A 23,065-nucleotide genomic window follows, 5' to 3' on the forward strand; every position below is an offset into this window, starting at 1 on the left:
GCTAAGTGCTAAAGTGAGATTGTGTTTTTACTGTTGATTGTAGATCAGGGGTCGGCCACCATTGGAATAAGTGGAATAAGTGTGCAAAATATTTAAATTGTATTTTCGGATCCTGAACGAGACCGCCGCCAGAGCGCGTCTCCCCGTTACAGAAGGAAGCCATGCACGCAACGCAGCCCCGTTCTCTTTAACTCCAGGCGACTTGCTGCTGCTGCTTCCCTCCATGGTGAAACGATCAGGGGTGTAGTAGTGCTGCCGGAGCGCGCCCGCACTTCACAAATTGCAGTACCCATAAGGAGCCGTACAAATGCCACAGTATTTGCGTAGCTGTGTCTTTAGTTGAAAGCCCAGTGGCGATCTGCTCAACTCTCATCGAAAATAATGTGCTACACAGGGGCGGACTGGCCATGTGTGTGTTCTGGAGAATCACAGAACGGACGGTCGTCATTATTATTATTATGCCGTTTAAACTAATTATTTTAATTTGTTTAAACGGCATCTGACAGGTGAAAGAGGTCCACACAGTGCTTCCCCGCAGCGAGGCTCCCCGCAGCGAGGCTCCCCGCAGCGAGGCTCCCCGCAGCGAGGCTCCCCCCCCCCTCGTTGACAGTTCACGATCGTCGGCACACTGATCACAATTTTGTTTTTTTAAATGGCTTCATATCAAAAAGGTTGCCGACCCCTGTTGTAGATCAACATTAGTATCGTCGATGTAACGGTGCTGTAAATATAGACTCCCCAATACAATTCAGAGCCGCTCACACCACCTTCCTCTCCTAATGGTGTCAAATAAAGATGTCCGCCCCCTACCTGTCTCGGGGACTCGGGCCCTGAGGCCAGGATTCCCACGCTGTCGCTCCCAAAGAGGCTCTCCATCCCCCCCGGGCTGCTCAGCTTGCTGGCCTTTGCTTTGAAGGAGCTGGGACTCCTCCTCTTCCTGCCCTCTGCCCCCCCGACATAAGGCAAGGGTCCGGAGGGGGGAGCAGGAGGGTGAGGGGGGGCGGAGGGTGACTCCCTGCTGGGGGAGTCGGGTACACTGCCTAGTTCACCACTGGAGACCAGAGGGAAAACTGCCATTAATCAAATCTGCTGTAAAATCATCACAGCACGTTTTACAGCGCTGTAAATATTTTAATATGAAAAGTAAACACCTGTCGACACACAGCTGACAGGTGTTTACACAGAGCTTTCCTTTTAATAAAACACCCTCATGTGCTTCCATACATACGGTTGGATTATGTAATTATATATAATTCACTTATTTGTATATATTGTCTTCAGGTGGTCCCTTGAGGATTTAAATGTAACTTAAACCCGTAATTCTCTGCTAACTGAAATGTAAATTGTATTCAATGTTTTCACTTTGGGAGTTTGATAGGCTGGTCAAGCATAATGTACACTGCCTTCTATTCTGCATAGAGAGGCGAAGTCCCTCCCTTTCCGGGGGACCTCCATGGGACCTTATTTCGGAAAAAGTATGTATTGAAGTCAATGGGGAGAGAAAGATTATTTTTCGATTCCGTTTGAATTGTGCCACGAATTACACATATGATGTTTGTCAATTTAAAAGATAATTTTGCAAGTAAAAAAAATAAAAATGTGTCTTAAAACTGTGAAGGAACACTTTATTTTGTGTGAAACCGCTCAATGAACTACATCTCCCGTCTCGCACCACAGACCAAGACGGCCGTCACGTTGGCACATTTCACTTCTTTCTTTCAGAATGAGGCGGAAAGTATTAAAAGAGATGAAAATCACTCCAAGTCTGGGCATGTTCAGAGCTGTACATACACACAAGGGGAGTTAGTCGGTTCCGTAAGAGCTAGCATGCGGGACCGGGATTCTGGGATTTGTAGTCTTTCTAGTTGCGTATTTTTCATAGTCTTATATTTTAACAGTTTTACGACAAACTGTGACTTTTTTGACGAGGAAATTATTTTTTAAGATTGACAAACATGTGTAATTCGTGGCACAATTCAAACGGGGTCGAAACATAATCTTTCTCTCCCCATTGACTTCAATACACAATTTTTCCTAAATAAGGTCCCATGGGTCGGAAGTAGAAGGGCGGGACTTCGCCTCTCTATATATTTATATTGTTCATTCAATATTAAACTCTATAGATATGTATCCTTCATGTACTGTATATATTGAATATTTTGCATATATGTTTATCTATACTGTTGCATTTGTATTCAATTGTATTTGCCTGTAATGCCTTATTTAGGCTGATGGGACGTAACAATGTCCCAAATTGGGATCAATAAAGTATATAATACAGTCTTGCACTAATGTACATTTTCACAGATTTTGAAGTGACTGTTATTTTGTATATATTGATTGTTGTGCTTTTATTTAAGTATGTGTGCATATGTATAAATGTGTCTCGTGATTGACATATTTTTATACATATTTGTATATATATTTGTATTTTTGACTGTATTTCGATATCTCTGTCTGTACACACAAACTCAAAGATTGACAATAAAGTTGACTTTGACTTGACTTTAATATCTTATCTTATTTCTATGCTCATGCTAAGTGTTGCACCCACCTGCTGTGTGAGTTGTAGCTTTCCGACCCGTCGTCTCTGGAGAGCCAGTCCTCCCCTCCGCTCCACATCCCCCCCCGACCGAGTCCCTTTTTCCTCCCTGCTGCAGACGCCCCTGAACTTTGTAACGTTGGATGATGGCTGCTGCCGTTCCTCCTCAGATTATCCACAGTGGGGAAAAGGAGGAGGCGTTTTTCCTCCTCTTCGCTCCAGAGTCCTCCGTGTCTTTGGATGAGCGGGGGGCTTTATGCGTGCCGTTACGGGCTCTGACGGGAGCGACTCGGAGGCTGAGCGCTCCGACTGTGGACGCAGGCGGAGGGATGAGGGAGAGGGGAGGAAGAGGGACGGAGGAGGGAGAGGGAGACGGCTGTGAAGAGACGGGGGAGGTACCGGAGGAGGAGAGGGAGAGGAGGCTCTCGGGAGCGGGAGGCACCTTCCTGAAACTGGAGGAGGACACACCAATAAAGCTGAGCATTCACAACATCAATAATAAGGTAATGAGACTTAGACATAGATCCTAAACCTTCATCAATGTGTGGGATTTTATTTAATGTTTGATTTCTGTTTTCAAAGCTAATCACGCATCTTTTTCTCATGACTTTGTCTAAAAACATAAATGATTCCTTTCCGTATTCTTGTGTCATGATTCCTTTACAAACACATGCTTGTACACTTAGTAACTTTTTTCCTTTTTGTATTTGTGTTGCTCTTTCTGATGCCCTTCACCTTAAATTAACCGGCTTTTTAAAATGTCATTTACAAAAAACACTGCACAGAAGTTATTTTTTTTACCTTCTTGTAAAAAGTTAGCTTACACAATATTTATATTTAGTAAATAAGACAAATCCAGGCAGAGCGATAACCAATCACAATAGAACTGTTGTCAACATGTTTTGATAATCCTCCCCGGCGGTGGTAGCGAAGTCCATAGGGACTTGGCTTGGCAACTGGAAGGTCACCAGTTCAAGTCCCGGAAAGACCAAGTGCTACCGAGGTGTCCCTGAGTAAGGCACCGTTCCCTACACTGCCACCCGGGCGCCGTACATAATGGCAGCCCACTGCTCCTAACACTAGGATGGGTCAAATGCAGAGAAACCGTTTCGTTACATAGCACCTGTACTACGTAATGACAATAAGTTGAATCTTCAAACTAAGTAAAGCTTAATAACCAGAGCAAGCACCGTCAGCATAGTATAAATATATATAGATCGGATTTTAGTATTTCCAACATGTAAAAAATATAAAGTAAGAAAACAAAACAGGAATAAGATACTTAATATCCAAAAGTTTAAATTCAGGTAACACCATTTGTCTAATGAGCAAACATGTATAAATCATGGCCTCGATATATATATTTTTCTGCGTTGAGCTCCACCCTGACTCAATATAAAATCTCTGCACAATCCATATTAACGTTCCTGTAACGCTCACCTCCACATATGTGCGTTGAGGTGTATCTCCACGCTGTTCTGCAGCGCCAGCCTCATGCGGTCCCATCGCCTGTCGAACACGTAGTGACCCCGTCCCATGAGCCTGCTGCTGAACACGCAGTACTGCAGGGAGACAAGAGAGGGCAGGGTATTAGGATGGGTAAGAAGTGGGGAAGATACATTCAAGATGAGAGCATGCAGAGAAAAACAGGGAGTAGAGAGCAAGAGGAAGGAATGAAGAGGTGGGTAGAAGGAGCGAAGAAGAACAGATGACCAAGAGAGGCGGTGGAAAAATACTAAATGAAGACTTATAACACGAGTAATACTATCATCTACACCTGGGGTAGCCAACACGGTGCCCGCGGGCACTTAGTCGCCCGCGGGGGCAACGTGAGTCGCCCGCGGGGCATGTTCTAAAAATAGCTCGCCAAGCAAATCCAAAATGTAAAAAATACACAAAACAAAAAAGGAAATGTAATTAAAAGAATCGACCCTATGCATAAACGAAACCTCAATCATAGCGAACTCTATCTACTTACTACAACTCTATATCTATCTAACACCCCTCCTCTCCCCACCCCCCACAATGAATATCGACCAATCACGTTCTTGCTTGATTTGCGGGACCAGTAGCAGTAGCAGTCGGGAAGAAAAGCAATGTGGAGCGGCACCGCATGGCGTCATTTCCACTGGGGACAAATATGTTTATTATTATTTTTTAACGCAAGCCGTCATCGCCAAAGGCGCCTGTAAATAGAATGAATTCATATTATCATTATTATTATCATCAGTATCAGCGTTTTGTTTATAAAAACTAATAAAAAAGTCCAAATACATACATTACCATCATGGCCGCTTTTTAAACTGCTCAACCAAAATAGCGTACAAACGTTGATAAAAGCAAAAACATGGGCCTGAAAACGACAAAAGTATAGCAGACTCTGTGGGGTAATAATTGTAGACATTGCCTACAATTAAGATATTTAATGCCCCAATGTTATTGACTATAACCATGTGTGTTGGTGCAGCATTAGAAGTGATATTATTTACCCGTAAAGGCTGTGGGTGGCGATGGGAGGAGTGAGAGGCAGATCTGTCTCCGTCCTCTGGGGCCTCCGCGTCGCCCTCGTCACTCGAGAGACGCCCGCCGTCTCTGAGGGGGGACGGCTGTGGGGGGACGGCCGGGGGCAGAGGGCTGGAGGTGGTGGTGGAGCCTGGGACCCTAGGGGGGGAACATGTGAGAAATAAATAAGGTTATATGTTAAATGTTTTTTGTTGTCATGTATTGTGTCTTGATATTTGTCCATGTTGATGTTACACATGGAGCTGCTGTGATGCAAGTCAAACTTCAGACTCGATCTGACCAATAAAGTGTTATCGTATCGTATGGGGGAGATAATTGAGGGGGAGACAGAGGAAAAAGGAAAAGAGAACCATTTTATAGTAAGGGTGGAAGAGGAAGTGAAAGACAAGAAAGTGATGGATGCAAACTGAAAAAGTGATTTGGCAGAAAAGAGTTTTAGTGAAAACAAATAAACACTAATGAACTAACAGTGTTTTAAAGGTCCCATGTCATGCTTTTCCGGTTATTACCCGTCCCCTTGTGTGTTATGTAGCTTTTTCTTCATGTAAACGGTCTGCAGAGTCACAAACCCTCAAAGTACACCCTGTAGCGAGTAAAACTCTGACACAGAGAAAACCTGTCTATGCTGCCCCAGAACGCCTCGTTGGACATTTTTCTTTATCCATTTTTTTCTTCCGGGAACCAAGTGACGTAACGACGACTCAATGGACCAATCCGCGGAGCCGTTACGTTAAGACTTCCTCACACACACACACTCAATCTTTTCTCAGCTGCAGCTCCGCGGATTTCTCAGCCTGAGACGGTGGGACGCGGCGAGGCTGTGAGTCTGTGTGAGCACCCACACACACACACAGACTCACAGCCAGGCTGTGTGTGTGTGTGCTCGGGCTGGGTTTCGCTGTGTCTCGCCGACCCCACGCAGCAACTAGGAAACCACACCAGTAAGCCAGCTCACACTGTCCGCTCCTCACACTGTCCGCTCCTCCCAGCAGCGAGCCTCACAACGTCCCGCCAACACGGCACCCAGACCCCACGCAGCATTCTCATCTGTTTGTCATTACTGGGGTCATTTTCTGGTTGCTAACAAACGCCATTGTAACACATAATCACTGATGTTCCGCTGTAACGGTGGTGGACTCATCAGAACAGAGTGAGCGAGCTGACCAATCAGAGCACAGTGGGCTCACAGGGAGGGGGGGGGGGGCAGGAGCTCCAACAAGCCGTTTAGGACAGAGAGTGAATACACATACTATACAGAGATGCTGTATGAGAAACCAATGTGAGTTTGGAACATTGCACAATGTAAATCTATTCTAGTAGACCTCAACAATGGAATTATGATCAGTAGAAATGGCCATGACATGGGACCTTTAAAGTCATTCTTTAATCTTTTCTGCTGTGATAAAATGAACTTCCTCTTCTTTAAAACAGAAGATCATGTTATGTAGAGAAAGAGGAAATGAGTTTCTTGTAACACTTTCACATGGGCAGATAATATTGTTGTTTTTCTCGCACTGTTGTTTACAGCATCCCCTGGTGGGAAGAAACAAACTGACTAGGATTTCACATATCCAGCCCAGTACAACTCCAGCAGTGATGTGAAAAAGGAAATAAAAGTCATATTTGAGTAGGATACATTGCTGAACGAACAGTAAAAATCGTAAATAACTGTCAGCTAAAACGTAAATAAAACTTAATAAATAATAAGGTAATGAGACTTTTCTTTAAAAGTACAGATTACATTAAAAAGTTGTCTTAAAGAACGTAAAGATTAATAACAATACATCAGTTGGAAAACAAGAAAATGGTTCAACTTGATGCAACTGTAATTAATATTTAAAAGGAAGCAAATAATAGGCGTAGTTTTTTTAATTATAAGCAACTAAATATCTAAATGTGGAATTTAGTTACAAATATATCTGTAGTTTCGCGCCAACTACAGTTTCAGCTCTGAAATATTTTACTTTGTAAGCATGTTTTTATGGATTTATGTGGTTTAGATGTCCCTCTTTGTAAATAGTTTCACAGGTTTCCACTTATTCCCCTCATTGTGATAAATAATAGACACATGGATCATCTGATGTATGATGATTGTATGTCTACACGTGCACATTTAATACTGTGCGTGTGAACATCGTACCTGGGTATGTGTGCGTTAGCCAGCCGCAGCTTCAGCATGGACAGCGTGCGTCCGTTAGTGCAGTGCGGCCTGCTGGGAGATGCGGTCTCCTGTGGCGTGACGCTTCCTTCCTTCCTTCCCTGCGATGCGTCCTTCTCCTTCGCTCCCTCGGTCAGCTTGGCCCGCCCCTTGTGTTCGGCCAGCAGGACGTCAAAGTGTTTCCCTCGGCCTCCGACGGCTCTGCGGTGTGTGAGCGAGTGAGACTGTGGAGGACACACACACACACACACAGAGAGGTTCTTTTCATACCTGGTGTTTAATAAGCACCGACAACAGATTTCACCTTATTTCCACGGAGACTTTGGTAATGAAAGAACTGATCTGAGGGGCTCGTATCATGGCCGCTTCCATAATCTCCTCACCATGCTGCTGCCCATGTCACACAGGACTAGCTCGGGTAAATACGGTCGGTGCGTGGCGAGCCTTGTCCACCCTTCCAACTAATTTGGAAAGCAACCAGCTAACAAACATTTGGTTTTCCAGTGATGCTCCAAAGGATGCATGTGTGTGGATGGTGACATACTGGTTCAAACAGGTAGTTTCTTTGCTTTTGGAAGACATTTTTGTTCCTGTACTCACTCTAAGATAATATTGAGGCGTCTTGAAATGCCTTAAGACCTAACAAGTGCATCTAATACCTTCAGAAATATTCAAAATAACAATATTTGATACATTTAGCAGCTGCTCAGGAGAAATATACTTTTAAAAACACATTTAATCTGAGATCAAACAGTAACAGGTGTTTTTTTAGTGCTGTCAATCGATCATGATTAATCAGTTACTAGTGTTTACTAGTTTTTTGGGGAGAGATAAAACAAATACACGTGTGATCTTGTAATAATGAAATGAATGATAAACTGGTAAGAGAAATCCATGTTTTATTTTTACAATATGATAACATGAAATCTGAATTCTTGGCATGAAGTCTGACACTTGAAAGATGAAGCACAGAAGTTTCTTAAAAGGGAAACTTCTATATTTTTCACCTGGACCATATTTTCCATTTTGCCTGCTACGGTCTCTTGTGAAGCGCTTTCGCTTAATACTGGACCTATAATTCAAAAATGTACTTAAACTAGTTGGATATTATTTGAGATTACATTCATGAATAAGGGAAAAAAGACAAATCGACCAAAAAATAAGATACTCTCTGAGATTAAAGAAGTACATTTAGGGAAAAAACTCAGAAATTCGCTACAAAATAAACATTTTCTTGCTGTTTTTTAAAATTGTAAATACATCTGATTAATCCCAGAGATGTGAGACATTTGTATTCGTCTCCATTTGACACAAAACACAGGAAATGATAATCCAGGTTGAACCAAAGTTTCCTTTTAAGATAAAGACACAGATTTAAGACACTCCAAGCCTCATAGGAGTAATTAGGAGTAACTCACTAATCTAAAATCATTTGGAAGAGCAGTTCAAGTTACAATCCTTTTGGGGAACACCACTTAAGCTTTGGAAGGTTCATAAAATATATCAAACGATCATGTCAACATAAACACTCTTTTGGGAAATAGGTCCCTTTCTTTAAATTGTGATTTAAGTGTAAATAAAGACGGCAACGATAAAATGCAAACAACAATTAAGAAAACATGATTATTCTCAGCAGCCACTCTGAGAGAAAATATCCTCACTACCCCGATACACCTCTAATGACTTAATAACCCGTTTAAAGTGATTAGTCAAGCTTGCTTGCTCGCTAGGAGTAATTAAAGGGCTGTAAAAAGAGGGTTTTATAGCTGGAAGATGTTGTAGCCTCATCCGACATCTATAATTACCACATCAGGGGGAGTGTGGGCCCTGTAAGGCCTCAGCACACTGAATTAACTGAGACAGGGGGGTGCAGACTGACACTGACGGGGTCATATCTCTGTGTGTGTGTGTTTGTGTGTGTGTGTGTGTGTCCTAATGGAAAAGGGATGATAGTAGACCCTTTAATATTTTTACCCTCATAAATAAACAAAGCTTTTTTCCTGGTCACATGGTCTTGGACAGGAAGCAGTCAGAAATGTGTACGTGTATATATGTGTGTGTGAGTTACCTTGCAGGTGAGAGACCGGGTGCAGGGTCGCTTAGTCTCAGGATCCTGGACTCCACAGTGTTTGTTAGGATCAAAAACTCTGCCTGTAACACACACACACACACACACACACACACACACACACACACACACACACACACACACACACACACACACACACACACACACACACACACACACACACACACACACACACACACACACACACACACACACACACACACCACACACACACACACACACACACACACACACACACACACACACACACACACACACACACACACACACACACACACACACACACACACACACACACACACACACACACACACACACACACACACACACACACACACACACACACACACACACACACTTTGAGACACTTATTTTGAATTTTAAACAGCACATGTAATGTAAAAATAATGCAATGAGACATAGAAAAAATTATAATTGTATTAGCATGTTACTAACATTTATTTCGTCTTTCGTATTTTTTTTTTAAGTATCTTAGGAAAACTGTTGAACTGAATATAAAAGACAGGAAAAAGGATTGTAGTTGTCCATGCTTCCTCTGTTGCCCTCAAGCCTCTCAGGTTCGGGCAAACATTGAATACAGGCCAAAAAACCCTTAAGAACTTGACAATCATAACATATTATTTAAGTGATGATATTATTAAATTATGGCAGGTAAAAACGACACGAGAAATAATGTTAACTGTCTGATTAAGCAGCGCATCTACATAATGCGATACAGCAGATGGCGCGTTGCACCTTGAAAAGACGTTTGCATCCGGCAATAAACACAGAGAGGAAGAACAAAAGCCGAGACTAACATTTTCAGAGGATAACAAGTCAACATGTTTGCAATTCTAATATATTATCTGATATGTGATTAACTTGAAAAAACATTTGAAATTCGATGTTTTTGTTGTTAACATATTGATGCCAGAAAGGCTGGGATAGGTCAGAGCTTAGGCATATTCAATCATCCATCTTTGCTCACTACTTCCTAGTCCTCAGGTGTGCATAAACTACAGGTTATGAGCGTCTTATGAAAATTCATTTATCTCGTAAAAGAAGCAGGTAATTACAGGAACAGGCTAAACAAATACCATGTCTTTACTAAAAGCCATCATTGAGTCATTTCTTGTCTCCCTCTTTCCAGAATCAAATCACATTGTGTTACAGCCTCACTGTACCGAGTGCTTAAATTAGTCTCTCCTGAAAAATGTGTCAATAAGACCTTCCTTTTTGATAAAGCTTATAGTTAGGGGCTGATTAGATTCAGCCCCTAGTTTTGCTGCTCTAGGCTTAGATTGTCGGGGGACACCTTACTTCTTCCTTCTCTCCGTCTGTACCTGTGTAGTCTCATGTTCCGAATAACCCAGCTTCCCCAAATTTCTTTTTGGTGTCTATCTACGCCGGGATCCTGAGTCGTGGCTGATCCTGAGTCCTGATCTGAGTCCTGGACTTCGAGTCGTGGCTGAACCCATCACTGTGGTCCTGCCTGACTCTCATCATACTACTTCCCTGATGGCTCCCACAGGATTGTTGACATCCTCGTGGATTCATCTTCTTATTATAGACACATGCATTTCCAAACATTTGGTCTACCTATGTTGTAAATGTATTATATTTTCGATTTACACACGGCATCTATTGCACGTTTGTCCGTCCTGGGAGAGGGATCCCTCCTCTGTTGCTCTCCCTGAGGTTTCTCCCATGTTCCCCTTTAAACTGTGGGGTTTCTCTGGAAGTGTTTCCTTGTACGATGTGAGGGTCTAAGGACAGAGGGTGTCGTATTGTCATACTGATATTCTGTACAAACTGTGAAGTCCACTGAGACAAATGTAACATTTGTGATATTGGGCTATATAAATAAACATTCATAAATATTCAAATGATCTAAGGCTTTTTCCTAGTCCTAGTCTCTGTGATTTGAATAGTCGTTTTCTACCGTAAATTCAAACAGACTAGAGCCAGTGAAAAACGATCCTGTAGGAAATCCTTGGCCTCCAGTTTTGCTGCTTACAGCTTTCTCAAAAACCGCTCATCCAAACAACTTCACACTGAGATTCTTGGAGTCGTCAGCGATGTACCCGCAGAGTGTTTAGTGGACCGGATGATCGCTTACGGACAAAACTGAAGGACATGCATACATATTTACTCAAGAGACACTCTTTGCTTTTTAGTGTGAAGTGTACAGAACCCGCAAGCTGTGACAAATGGTTTGTGACAGGATGTACTGGCAGCCGGACAGGAGTCAACAGTGACGGACAGACACAGGAAGCTCTTTAATGAACAGAAAACGCACTTTGATGATGAAATGTAGCCCTTAACTTTAGGACTGTTGTCAGTTTAACGCAAACTTCTCTGGTGTTTATTGACTCTTCCTAAGACAAACACGTTTAGAAAATCATCAGAGGTTACAGAAGTAAAAGTAAGATGATTATGGAACATTCTTACAATGGATTTTCTCAGTCATGAACACTATTTTCTGCCTGTTATTTCACAAAATAGATTTTGATCCATCTGATCAAAACTAAACCGCACCGTGATATGCAAGGCAGGTCAAAGTTGATCCATGAAGTAGCTTTACCAAGTGTTTACAACCAACTCATTTTGAACATGTTTGAACCAAAGCATTGATTAAAGGGGGCCATATTTAGCTTTTTGGAGTTTTCCCTTTCCTGAAGTTAGGGTTTGTGTGCATGTAAATGGTCTTCAAGGGCTAAAATCCTAAAGTTCCCTACAGAGGGAGTTTCTCTCCCACACAAAGGTACAAAATACAAAATATGAACCTGAAAATGAGGATAATATGTCCTCTTTAAAACACGTTGATTGTTTCAATTGACTTTTTAGTCCTTTTCTTTCAGCAATGAAGATATTGTACAAATAGCTGAATACAAGAGTGACATACTCAAAATACAAAACGAAATTAAAGCATTAAAAGCTTCAAAATTAACTTCAATTTTAATATCACTACTACTATTAAAGGTGGGGTAGGTAAGTTTGAGAAACCGGCTCGAGATACACTTTTTGTTATATTCCATGGAATGCTCTTAACATCCCGATAGCAATAAATATCTTAAGTGCTTTGACAAAAAATCCATAAAAAAATGTCATCTGTGGAAGCCGTGGTACTGTAAAAAGCACGACCAATCATCTGAGCCGGCCCGGCTAAAATAACTGGATGGCCTACCTGCCTGTCAGCCTTCCATCTGTGCACAAACTTATCTCGTGCCCTCATTGGTCATGTGCGCGTTCGTGTGTGTTGGAGGAGGGGCTCTGTAAGGAAGTGGCAGATTTTCTCCGGTTGTGTATTTTCAAATTCTAGCGCACTCGAGCCGGTTTCTCCAAAATTACCTACCCTACCTTTAACATCACTACTATATCACTATGTTGTTTTGTGAGTTTTCTATGCTGATACCAACAGCTTTGCTCATAAAACTAGAGACCTTTGTTGCCTGACACTAACTATCGACAGCCTCCAGTCAGCAGGTTATCTTAAACGTGTCACTGTCAGTGTAATCTAGTGCTGCTATAATCCCTGTAATCTCTCTGCGACAGCTCCGATGCATGCGGGTTGACAGACTGCTAATTTGCAGGAACAAACACTCAGACGTAAACAAACTCACATGCTGCTCACTAACAAGTTTACAAACACTTAAGAAGGAACAAGAGAGAGAGGAAGTATGGTGGTGAGACGCCAGGCTGAAGGAGATGAGAAAGTGAAACCAAACAGAAAAGCAGCAGAAGATGACGAGTGAGAAACAAGACGTTGATGAAAGGAGAGAAAATGCCAACAGAGCGAAGGAATGTGGTGTGAAAGGAAAATAAATGTGGTCGAGGTGGGAGGTGGAGAGTGAGACGATGAAAAAAATATACAGAGGCGCAGGAGGTGGGGGAAAGCTCTCAAGAACACGAGCAGCTTTTTGGCAGCGGGAGTGAATTAGAGAGTGTACATCACAGGAGCACAGCGACACGAACCGAGAGAGGGAAGAGGGAAGATGAGGAGAAACATGACAGCGAAGACCTGAAGCATCCATCAAGAGTGTTTTAACTTCATTGATACACACGTTTACTTGATGACCACTAGATGTGCTTAAAAAGGACATTTTTCAGAGTCAAAATGAGAAGGAAAAAAAGCTGTTAAAACTTAAGGAAGGCATCTAACCCTTTCCAAAACACACAGTCTAACCCCCCTACTGTGAGTTTGTGAAAGCATATAAACCAGCGTTTCCGCCAGGGGGGCGTCTTGCCGTCATTTGACGCCCTTATTCAGCTCGGAACGGCCTGAACTCGAGCCGCCGGGGTCCAAAAAAAATTATAATTCGAGAGAAGATCGAGTTTTTTTATAGCTTGAAATGACAAAAAGGAAAAAGGAGAAGGACATCCCTCTGTTGGAGGGGCGAAGGAGTCTGGTGGGATTCTTTTCGGAGTATTGAAGATAGTTTCCCCGACATCGGCGGTGCCTGCCACAGGGCAACACGGAACGTGCGCGATTTCGACACGATGAGCAAGGGGGGGGGGGGGGGGGGGGTTGCTAGTGGAGCACGCGCGTGAGCTGCGAGCGCCGGAGTCTCGCAGCGGCGAAACTGAGGCTCCTTTGTCAACTGTGGTAACATGAAGAGCCGTTTGGGAGCCGTTTGGGAGCCGGAACAGCCGGCGCTTTAAGAGAGCCGAGCCAAATGATCCGGCTCACTAACGTAAAGAGATGGTATCTATAAGGGACGGCTCAAGACGGGTGGTCGCTCTCTCTCAGCCCTGGTCTGGCGGAAACACTGATATGAACCCTAAAAGTGTAATTCAAGTCAGAAATATTTAACTCTTATAGCAGAGTTTGCCTTTAAAAAGTAAAGATTTTTGTATTCCCTCTCCTCGTCGTCGTTTTTGTTTTGTGGTTTTTATTATGATTTATTTTTGTGTCCTATATATTTTGGTATTGTATCAGCTTGCAACATTTAAAGAATCAGTTTTGTGACTCAAGGTCAAGAAATCCAGATGACAAACCAGCTGGCATGAAAAGTATTCAATTATTAAACGCTCCACATTTCTTCTCCAAGTTTAGACCGCATTGCACCCAATAATCAGTAAAAAGTTAACTTGCTAAAAAACTTGGAATATTACAGGTATATGTATGAAAGTAAAACAAAACTGCAACTCCATGCAAAAGGATTTAACCAGACGTTTTTTAAGTACTGACCTGAGAGTCTTTTTTGCGACCTGGAGGGAGTCTTCGTCCCATTTTGCTGCTTCTTCTCCAACAGCGACGTCACAGGCAGAGCGGCAGAGCGTTGGGAAGGGGCCGGTGAGGAGGGGGGTTTACGGTCCAGAGGGGAAGGAGAGGGGGTCGAGGGCAGCCGTCTGTCCAGAGGAGAGCGAGCCGGACTGGGCCGTCTGTCCGCAGAGGAGGATGGAGAGGGGGTGGGCGGCCCGCGACCGTTTGTGAGCTTCTCGCTGGACCGCTGGGAGGCCGGGGGAGGGAGGTGTGAGGGGGAGGAAGAGGAGGAGGAGGATGAGGAGGATGAGGAGGTGATGCGCACATGTGATGAAGGGTCACCCCGGCTGAGGCAGGGGATCTTCTCCAGGCTCACCACCGGGAGGGACACACTGCAGACGGGAAGAGAGGAGTTAACACCTGGGCTGCCCTCCACCAAAGAGTTGAGTCTAGTCCAGGTTGACTTGTTTAGCTGACTATAAGGGGTCAAGTTCAAACACTCTGAAGCCAAATGTTTTTGAAGAAGCATAAGCATCATGACACAAGATCCCTAAAAAATTGTGGATGTAAAAATAAGAAGTATGTGCCCACCATGTCTTGTTCCGCGCCCCCTTCGGTGGGTAGACGGCCAGAGGCGCCTTGCTGAAGCGTGAGTGAGGGTACTCCTTGGGGACCCTGAAGGCCAGCGTGTCCCCGGGACTTGGCACCACAGTGGGGGTCACCGCAGGTGCTTTTGGCTTCATGGGGACCAGGGGGGTCCTGGAGGGGGCGGGGGAGCCGTGGCGCTTCTCTGGAAGGTAAGGTAAGGTACGTTTATTTATATTGCACATGTTCAGACACAGAGGCAATTCGAAGTGCTTTACATCGTCATTAACACTTAATAAGAAGACATAATAAAAGGCACACAATAAATAACTAGATGGAATAACAGATTCATAAAAGCCATGCATAAAAAGAGATACAGAATAGTTTAACGACAACATTGTAAATACGGTAGGTGTTCAAATACTTCTGGGTAAGCAGCTGAAAAAAGTAGTGTTTTTAGCCTCGACTTAAAATAACTCGGCGTTGGTGAACACCTCAGGGTTTCTGGAAGCATACAACTAAAAAGCAGCTTCGGAGTGTTTGGTTCTGAGCCCCCGATGATCTCAGAGCTCTGGGGGGCTCGTAACAGAAGCATTACGGACACATATTGGGGTCCCAAACCATTTAATGCTTTATAAGTTAGCAATACAATTTTAAAATCGATTCTGTAAGCTACTGGTAGCCAGTGCAGAGATCTAAGAACTGGGGTGATGTGTTCTTACACTTTTTTGAACAAATAAATGTGTGAGGTCACATAGATGTGTAACAGTAACACACACTCTGCTTGTATCAAGATCATGTGTTGCTAGCAGGGAGGCACTGATTGTGACATTCTGGGCCTGTACTGATGTTTAAAATAAAAATATGACCAACAGCTAAGGTTTTATAATTGCTAGTAGCTACTTCTGTGGATCTGGGTACTTTAAAAAAAAAAATCTGATTTGCATCCAATTAGCACCTGGAGGGCAACTTCTTTATTTCTGCCAGATGGAATTCTTGTAACACAGAGGAGACAAATCTGTGCCAAAGACTTGCCACTAAAAAATGATTACAAATCAATTTAGTGAACTTCTCTCTACTCTCTAATTAGCATCTTGCCTGACACCATCTGAAGTGTCCTTGTGTGATTAGCGCCACCCAATCTGTTATCGTGCGAAAGTTCAAACAAGAGCCAGCTATTATAAACACATTTTGACCCAGATCTGATCAGAACACACAGGGGAAAGGATGCAGGAACAAGGGGGCAAAGAGGGGAATCAATCACAAGGGTGTAGGGGGGGGGAGAAGGAGAGGAGAGGAGAGGAGAGGAGAGGAGAGGAGAGGAGAGGAGAGGAGCTCACACTTACGGTTCTTGCTATGCATGTCTTTGTGGGAGAAGGGTGGGGAGGAAATGAGGGGGAGTGGTCCAGGACTGTCTGTCTCTCTCTGACTGTCTCACAGGGAAACTACACCCCAGCTACCTGAATAAAGACAGAGGGGGGGGACACACGTCATAAACACACAAGGAGGTGAGGTAAACAGTGTTTTCATTTGCTGACAAAAGTGTGAATTTCAAATGATATGTAACATTTAGCTCCAACATGTGCACAGTCCTACGTTAGTGATTGTTATCCAGCAGCTGCTTCTCTAGGTAAATAATGAGACCTGCCCTTGTGCTTGGCTGCTTTTCCAGTCTGCTGATACTATGCAAAACTCAAACAGACCAGAGCGTGAGATGCTGAAATACACCTCTGAAAAGCAGGTAGAATATGCTAAATGTCCCTATGAAGACCTCCTGGTAGCTATTTCTGCCCGGGTCATTAATATTAGCCTTGGAAAAATACAATAAATACACATTCCCGGACAAAATAACACAAGTATGCGACTGCCCTTGTGTACAGTATGCTCATAATTACATAGCACATGTCTGCATCCGTGCATACAGCAACAGCAATTTAACCGAGCACATAAATCCACACGGATATCCCTGAGGAAGACATGGGAGGAAGACTGTGAAGAAGCAAGGCAATGTCTCCCTATAGTAACATGTGCAAATTGGACCGCGCAACAAAAAGCTAGCAGCTGAACCCTCAATCCATGATGGAGAAAAATGTCCCCAAAACCCTCTATTTTACCGAATATCTAACTATCTTGTCATCTGAGGGCCAAACGGGACACAAAGCAGATGGAACTCTCCCCCTTATTATGTTTGATGAAAGGGAGAATCCAACTACAATGAGAGTTAGATTATGTCTGTAAATATGTATCCAGTCAGTAGGAGGTTAGCTTCACTCTGCACAAAGACTAAAAGTAGGGAGAAAGCCTCAGAAAACCCCAAGAAGGTGTCATTTTAAAACTGTCCTTGTTGTACATAGTAAGTAAATTAAACATAACATGCTAATAAGTGAGCTATAGAGGTTCTGGTAGGAAGTTTTGCCCTCAAACAGAGCCAGGCTAGCAGTTTCCTTTTGTTTTTTTAATCTTTGTGCTAAGCTAAGCTAACCGTCTTCACCCTATAGCTTCATTTTTTACCACACAGACATACGAGTAGTGTTGTTTTTCTTTTCTAACTCTCTTTAAAAAAGCCAATAAGTGCATTTCCCATAATGTCAATCCTTGAATGCAGTGCTAACATCAACTCAAAGGTATCATGCCTTTAGCCAAGTGCTACAAAATACCAGTAGTATCAGTTTAGAAAGGGTGTAAAACAAACTCCTGAACAAGTAGCACTGATGTCACGCTTCAGTCAGTGCTCAGCATTATGGATTGTGTGTGTTTAAAAGTGTGTGTGTGTGTCATAATGTTGTACAACCCAGTTAATGAGTGTAGTAGTAGTAGTAGCCCGCTAACAGTAGCCTGTTGCTGCAGAGAGTAAAGAGCAGACAGACTGTGTGTGTTTGCTCACCGTGCATGAGTGCACATGGAAGTGTGCTGCAGGTGACTGAAGGAGAGTGTGTGTACAATGTCTGTGTGTGTATTGGAGAGATTAGCGTTGGCATAGATTAGAATAACTAAAATGTGTTTGTGCGTGTGTGAAGTATACGTAAGTTAAGAACTTGTAAACTAAAAGTGTGTGTTTTTCTCCATGCTATGTAGATTGTGTACTTCAGTGCAGTATTTGTATACAAGACTTTTTTGCAAGCATTATTAGATTATGAGAATGTGTGTGTGTGTGTGTGTGTGTGTGTGTGTGTGTGTGTGGCAGGTGTGTAAATAGGCCAGTGCGAGCAGAGTACTGGTGAGCCAGCTGTATTCAGAGTAACAGGATCAAAGTCCAGTGCCACATTTGCAGGTATGCATCTACAACAGTCGTCATTTCACACATTAAAAATCACACTTCTTTTAACCACTCAGTTTCACACACACCTACCTAACAGTTACATGAAGCTGTACTGCAGCTATACACTAGGTAAACCGTACGCGTGTGTGTTTTATTTTCTGATTTTTTTATTTTACAGGCAAGGTAAATAATACATCTGACGAAATATGACACAGATGTGCCCTTTGCCCAAACTAAATAGACCCTTTACTTTGACCTACTTTTCAAGCTCAGGTTTTTCTATGGATTCCTGTGACTGTTATTTTAAAGTTGAATACAAAAGCAAACATTGTTTTAATGCTCTAGTCATTAGGTTATGACCTTGTTTGCTTAGCTGTAGTTGTACAATTAAAACAACATAGTTATATGCAGGTTAAATTGTAAGCCAACGAGAATTAATAAACCATTCCTAGCTATTATTGTTGTATATCCAGTTAATAATAAACAACTTATTTGGCCGGCTCATACATATTGCTTTTGTAACTGAGCTCATCCTGTGTTAAGTTGGAAGCTAACCGTAGCGATTTACAATAAATGGCTGGAAGCCCAGGAAAGGTCACTAAGCCACTCCACCACAAGGGCACCTCACTACTACTACCTCCTGCCTGCCTGCCTGCCTGCCTGTCGTTATGGCAATGCCCAGAGCCCAGCTGGCTGCTGATTGGCTGCTGAGTCCTCCTGTGGGTGGAGCCACTGCATGATGAGGAAGCAGAGGCTCTCGGCTCAGCTGGGTTTGTTTACATTGATCGAGGAGCAGGAGAGAGAGAAACAGATATGAGAACATTAGGATAAGTATCTAGGAATATTCTATATAGATATTTAGATGTGCTTAGTTAAAGGAAAATAGGATTATATTGGCAAATAGTAAATGGATGCTGGTACTTTAGGTGTATTTCTTATGTAAATGTAAGAGAAAAAGAAGACATTTAATACATATACTGTTTTTTAAAATCAAGAAACATTACCTTGCCAACAAATGTAAATCAGACAAAGCATGGAGGGGTGACATGGACAAGTTGCAAACAATTGCTCTGTTGCATAGATATAATTATGTAAGAGTCTGGAATATTGTTTTTACTGTGACTGTAACATTCAGGGACTACAGATGAAAAATAGCCTCTTAGCTAACTCTGGTTTATATATTGCAATGTTTATTAATGTCCATTGTCCCCTATAAACGATTAAATACACAAAAATATCATCAAGCTTTATTTAACATTATAGGAATTGTCAGCGGCAACTGGCTTTCTAATTTCATAGAACTTTTGCAAATGGTTCACACACACAGCGTAACGTGATAATGATAACATAATAGCAACACCACCAGTACACTAAACTAACTAGAACTAACTTTTGAGGTTAAGGGCCAAACTCTCAAGATAATCATCAAGTGAGATCAAGAAATACACGTCAGCCCAAGCACACACACTTTACCACAACAACAAACTCAGACAGGAGCCCAAACAGCCAAATAATAAATAAAACTGATATTTTTTGGACCTGCCTGAGAGCTCAATGTACCCACAACTACAGGGAAAAGCTAGAATGGAGGACAGACATCAGCAGGCTTTTCATCAATGCACTCGACTCGCTCACACACACAGCAGGCCACCAGCAGCCGAGAGGAGATATTGTAGTAGATGAGAGAAGTGGAAGGAAAACACAGAGATATCTGAACACGGCATGAAGTACTGATTCATGCAAACACACAGCTTCAGAGGCACGACTTGCACACAAAAATGAAATAATCAGTTGTTACCGGGGCTACTCCAAAGAGTTCAAAGCTTCATTCATAAAGTTCAAAGTCTATATCAAAATGTTTAATGCTGCACAGATTATTTTGGGCTCATCTATTCAGTCTGAATAATGTCACTATGCTATTAGTATAATACTATTTGAATGAGTAGATTCCAGTGGTGGCTGCGTAAGGATTGTTTCACTTCAAAGCGTCCGAAAGTCAACAATTATTGACGTTCTAAAACAAGAATGTGAATCCAATCAAAAACATGCTTTAATGTTCAAAAAGCTCTTTATTCTTCTCATACTGCCTGTGCTGCAGCACCTCTTTTCACCCTCTGTCTGAAACCAGAGCCCAGTCTGCTCTGATTGGTTAGCTGGCTATGTTGTGACTGGTCAACCGCTTGGAGATGAAATTCACATACAATGTGTTGGAGCCCTTGCCAATTGAAGCGCGAGTGTTATATAGTGATGTCACTATGTTACGGAAGTAAACATAGGAGTCCAATGGAGGCGTTTCAGTTAGGGGGGGAGGGGGAGTGTATGGGAGAGAAACACAGGGATTTTAGCTGCTGCAAACCATTTACACACACCAAAACCTATATATCGCATTACAGGAAGGGGAAAACCCCCCAAAACATAATAGTGCTTCTTTAAAGGTGAAGAATGTCTTAATAATTGTCTAACATTGCCTAAAATATTGGTTAAAATCATGTATTTTAATTGAATAAATATCTTTATAACACCATATCTCTCCATAATGAACTTTGAGGTTAACCCAGAGGCGTTAAGAACAATTTATTTGCACATGTTCTCTTCACAGGCTCATGGGCGCGAGCACTTCCAGTGTGAGAGATTTATTTGATATCCCACAGGGGCCATTTATGCTAAGAATACACAAGCTCTCCTTACTATAAGGAGACTTAAATAAACAAATCCACTAAATGGAGCGAGTCTCTGAGGTTTAAAACTTGGTATGTGTTAACCTTTCTGAACTGAACATTAGGCGTATATTAAACATCCATCCAGCACAGGTCCAAGATTAAGTTCTGATCGCTCTCTCCATCTCACACACACACCAAAGCTTGAGCAGCAAACTGGGCGTGGATAACTCTGAGCCACTGACCCCTGAGGCAGCCAACCCCCTCTCTGTGTGTGTGTGTGTGTATGTGTATGTGTATGTGGATGTGTATGTGTGTGTGTGGGGCCTCAGTGCTGATTCGACGCACAGGTCAAGCATGAAAGCAGATCCCATGATGGATACACACAAATACAAGGCCGTTGCAATGAATCAAAAGGCAGTGTGACAGCATTTAAAGTAGAGCCCCCAGCAGGGGACAATGACACTATGCTGGTGAGGATATTACAGAAACATGAGGAATGAGTAACAATGGGAGGAAATGCATAAAACATCATAAAGAAATCCTGACTTCCTCGAGGCGAAACACTCAAAAAGCAGTAGGATCATTTTTCACGTCATGATACAGAGCGTGTAAAAATGTTTAGGAATTACGTTGATGTGACAGTATGACCTCAAGGTCACAGTTAAAATGACAATAAATGTATCCACACACACAACATGCTTACAAGCAGAGCTGGAAGAAGTACTCAGATCTTGTACTTAAGTAGAGTGGAGGAATACTCTGTTACAAGTAAAAGTTGATTATATTTCACATCATTAATCGAAAACTGTAAAGTAGCTAAATAATGAATGTAGTGGAGTAAAAGTACATGATTTACCTCTGAATTGCAGTGGAGTCGAAGTACAAGGTAGCAAAACATTGAAATACTCAAGTACAAGTTCTTCAAATGTGTAGAGTAAATGTACTTAGTTACTTTACACCACTGTTAACAAGTCAGCATGGTCCACTACAGGGCCTGCTTGTTATCATACCGTTAGCCCGGGGATAGCTGTGTGCTACGGGGAGCTCTCGGGAGATTTCCACCACTCTCTGTGTGTGTGTGTGCACGAGCGTGATTTAGACCTGTTGTTACCCGACTGTGTGAGTGTCAGAAAGCAGGAATGCTGCCAGCGAAAGGGAGGGGTGTGGAGGGGAAGGGGGGGGAAATAACAGCGCCTGCCAGGAGTCTATGAGTGTGTGCGAGCCTCACAATACCACTGACCTCTTTCTACTGAGAAACAGAAAGTGAGAATGTGTGTGCACTCAACCAATCCAGCAGATCTCTCTCTGCTCTAGAAGTGTGTGTGTGTGTGTGTGTGTGTGTGTGTGTGTGTGTGTGTGTGTGTGTGTGTGTGTGTGTGTGTGTTCATTAAGCGTGACACTCGGGCTGGTGCACGTGCCTCCAACAGAAGGAAGCAGCAGCAGCAGCAGCTTGCGGGCAGTGGAGCCGCAATCAAAAACAAACAAAAAAAGGTAGACGGACAAGGCAGAGGGCCAATCAGAGCAAAGATCCACTTCAACAACAAACACTCTAAAGTGGTGATGAATACCACCTACTTCATACACGTCAAAATCTAACTTTTTTTTAAATTACATTTGTTGATTCACATCTCAAATAGATCGTTTTGTTGCTGAAGATTAAAGTCTCCATGGCAACAAATATTGCTTTTTATAAAATGATGGTAATCCTACTACAGGTGGTTTCAATTTAAATCATGAACTACAATTTTAAAACTCCCTTGATATTTAACAGAGCATGCAGTTCAGTTGTATCAAAACGTAATACTGTAGGAGACATGGTTGGCAGGTCAGCAGTGCATGTGTGTATTGTATGTTTATTGGCCCTAAAATCATTGTTTTTTAGAGACTTTTTCACCACCACTTAGATTTTTCTGTTCTGCATAACAATATCTGTTGCCTTAAAATCTGAAAAACAGTACCTTTCGACTCAGATGTTCAACATATGGATGTAGATTTGTAATGTTTAACTATATTAACTACATTATTCAAAAGTGTACAGTAACT

At 42.5% G+C, this 23,065-nt stretch overlaps 1 protein-coding gene across 1 annotated transcript in view; it reads right to left on the reverse strand.

Moving 5' to 3' along the window:
- atxn7l1 (ataxin 7-like 1) overlaps window positions 1-23,065 on the reverse strand; it is a 38,326-nt gene that overhangs the window by 4,008 nt on the left and 11,253 nt on the right. The window contains 9 exon segments of the mRNA XM_034131405.1: window positions 811-1,051; window positions 2,555-2,735; window positions 2,738-2,994; window positions 3,983-4,104; window positions 5,032-5,203; window positions 7,206-7,447; window positions 9,292-9,374; window positions 14,504-14,910; window positions 15,110-15,308. Coding sequence (XP_033987296.1) covers window positions 811-1,051; window positions 2,555-2,735; window positions 2,738-2,994; window positions 3,983-4,104; window positions 5,032-5,203; window positions 7,206-7,447; window positions 9,292-9,374; window positions 14,504-14,910; window positions 15,110-15,308 — 1,904 coding nt within the window.

Source organism: Trematomus bernacchii, unplaced genomic scaffold (assembly GCF_902827165.1).
Source record: "Trematomus bernacchii unplaced genomic scaffold, fTreBer1.1, whole genome shotgun sequence".
In the NCBI taxonomy this organism is placed as follows: Eukaryota; Metazoa; Chordata; class Actinopteri; order Perciformes; family Nototheniidae; genus Trematomus; species Trematomus bernacchii.